The sequence below is a fragment of the Penaeus vannamei genome, chromosome 19, assembly GCF_042767895.1.
Source record: "Penaeus vannamei isolate JL-2024 chromosome 19, ASM4276789v1, whole genome shotgun sequence".
Lineage (NCBI taxonomy): Eukaryota > Metazoa > Arthropoda > Malacostraca > Decapoda > Penaeidae > Penaeus > Penaeus vannamei.
Window position 1 is genome coordinate 14,439,173 of NC_091567.1, and position 2,500 is coordinate 14,441,672.

Consider the following 2,500-nt stretch of genomic DNA (forward strand, 5'->3'; position numbering starts at 1 on the left):
CAATTGCTGTCCTTCCTCTTTGACTTCCGTGGAACATGAAACCAAAATCCAGAGAAAGGAGATGAACATCCCTGGAAACGAATATTAAAAGTGTCATAGATGGATAATAAATGAAACGAAACAGATTATAAATAATTGAAATGAAACAGCTTTTTGGTAGAAACACGCAGGAGTTTGATGAAAATAATTACAAAGTGCTAACTGGTCTTTTCCAAAATAGCACAAGTAAAGATAATAGAATCAAGAATAGAACAATCACGTACAGGTAACGAAATCTAAAACAGATTTATCATGTAAGGATAACAGAATGAAGAATAGGGAATCACGTATAGATAATAGAACCATACAAAGCAAAGTCGACAGAACTAATTATACTACCACATAAGCGTATGAAAAGGGGGGGGGGCAGGGGGCGACCGCCCACCTACTCTAGAATGGAGGGGGGCGGGACCCAACTGCTGACCCCGCCCCCACTCCTCAACTTTCGAGAACATTCCCTGTAAACAAACAAACAGAGCAATTCCTTTGTTACCCAGTTGTTGAGAACATTGATCCCCCGCAATTGCTGTTCAAAATTAAATAACTATTATGTTAAGTATTATCTAAATCAGAGGTCGGCAACCTTTGGCACGAGTGCCAGACTTGGCACGCAGAGCGCTTGTCTATGGCACGACATGTGATTCAGAGGATCAAAGAAAAAAGTTAAACAGCAAAATAATATGAGAGAAAGTCTCATTATTATGGTCATACCCTCAGCCCCCGTCACAGCAGGCTAAATAAAACTGTTACAAAGAATACTAAATGCTACAAAAATAATATATTTATTTTATGCATGTGCAGGAAAATACACACCTGGGTATGCAGTGCTGAAAAAACTGGCACACAAGGTTATCAAAAAGAAGGCTTTGATTATAAACTGGCACACTATGTTCAAAAGGTTGCCGGCCCCTGATCTAAATGAAAACGTCTGACATTTTAATGCAGAAATCAATTAATTTATCACTTTAAAACCTAAAATCCAGGAGCTTCCAGGGCTTTCGCCTCTTGGTCGTCCACCGTGGTGCTCCACCACCCCCCCCCCTCCCTCCAAGGAATCTGCAGTACCCCAGGACCCTCGGCAATTTGGGGGGGACCTACTTTGCCCCCACTTCAAAATGCCTCCTTACGCCTGTGTACCAAGCCCTTCAACGACGGTGGCCATGACAGCTAGGCAGATACATCGAAAAGCAAACAAACCATAAGTACTGTCCTCGGGTAAGCCTAGAAACGCCAGCGCCTTACCGGTTCCATTCGCGAGGACACAGGAGCCATTGGAGAAGCAGGCGACGGCGGCCCCACTCGCCAACAGTGTGGAGTCTCCCGTCTGCGCCGTTGCCACTGTTGGTGTGATGGCCATGATTATCACCGTCATTGTCTATCATCGTCGGTATCATTTATAGCCAATATCGTGAGTATCATTATCGCACTATCTGCAGTCTCAAAAACATAATAAAAGTTTCTGAGAATTCTTTTGGCACACTAATAATGACCGGAGGGAAAGGATGAAGATAGCAATGATAACAGTGATAATAACATTAATGATAACAATAATGACAATGATACGACTAAAACAAGAGTAATAGTAAACATAATAAATAATGGCAGTAAAAGCAATATCATTAATACTACTAATAATGACAATGATGATGATGATAATAATAATAATAATAATAATAACGATAATAAAATAACAATCACAGTAACGATAACCCATATTGATAAGAACGACAACAACAAAACGACAGTCACATACCGCTTCCAGTTCCCAGAGTGCAGGTACCATTAGAGAAACACATGACACCTGACCCAGCCATCAGCATGGTGGAGTTTGCTGCCGTGTTCTTCGTCACTGTCAACATAATCATCATATGAAAAAACACAATTTGTTGTAATTATTGTTCATTTATTAATAACTTGATTATCATTACCAGTACGCTCTTCTGAGCCTTTTGTCCTGTATGTTTATGTTATATGGATTGCGTAAATGAGATTATAATTATAGCGGTTATTATAGTGATGGTGGTGGGGGTGGAGAGGATCATAATAACGGTGATGATGATGATAATGAGAAGGAGAATGATAACGATAATAACAACAATAACAATCATGTTATTAATAATGATGATAAGGATAATTACAATAATAGTAATGATAACAAAATTACTAGTAACGATAATAATAATGACAATGACAATAATGAAAAAACAAGGAAAATAATAATAATAAGGATAAAAATAAAAACAATACTAGCGATACTACTGCAAATAATGATAATGATGATACTAATGATAGGGAGAATAATACTACTATCACTGATGTTGGTAATGATGATAATACGCCTAATAATTATGATGATAATGCTACTACTAATAATAATGATGATGAAAATACTAATACTACTAATAATGATACTGATGATGAAAATAGATATTGATAATGAGGATGATTATGATAATAATGC

The 2,500-nt window shown here is 37.8% G+C and overlaps 1 protein-coding gene across 1 annotated transcript in view; it reads right to left on the reverse strand.

The window, feature by feature from the left end:
• LOC138864919 (spore coat protein SP65-like) overlaps positions 1-2,500 on the reverse strand; it is a 33,010-nt gene that overhangs the window by 852 nt on the left and 29,658 nt on the right. Inside the window, exons 5-6 of the mRNA XM_070133562.1 lie at positions 1,793-1,888; positions 1,282-1,377 (exon numbers count right to left, since the gene is read on the reverse strand). Coding sequence (XP_069989663.1) covers positions 1,282-1,377; positions 1,793-1,888 — 192 coding nt within the window. The remainder of the gene's footprint in view (positions 1-1,281; positions 1,378-1,792; positions 1,889-2,500) is intronic.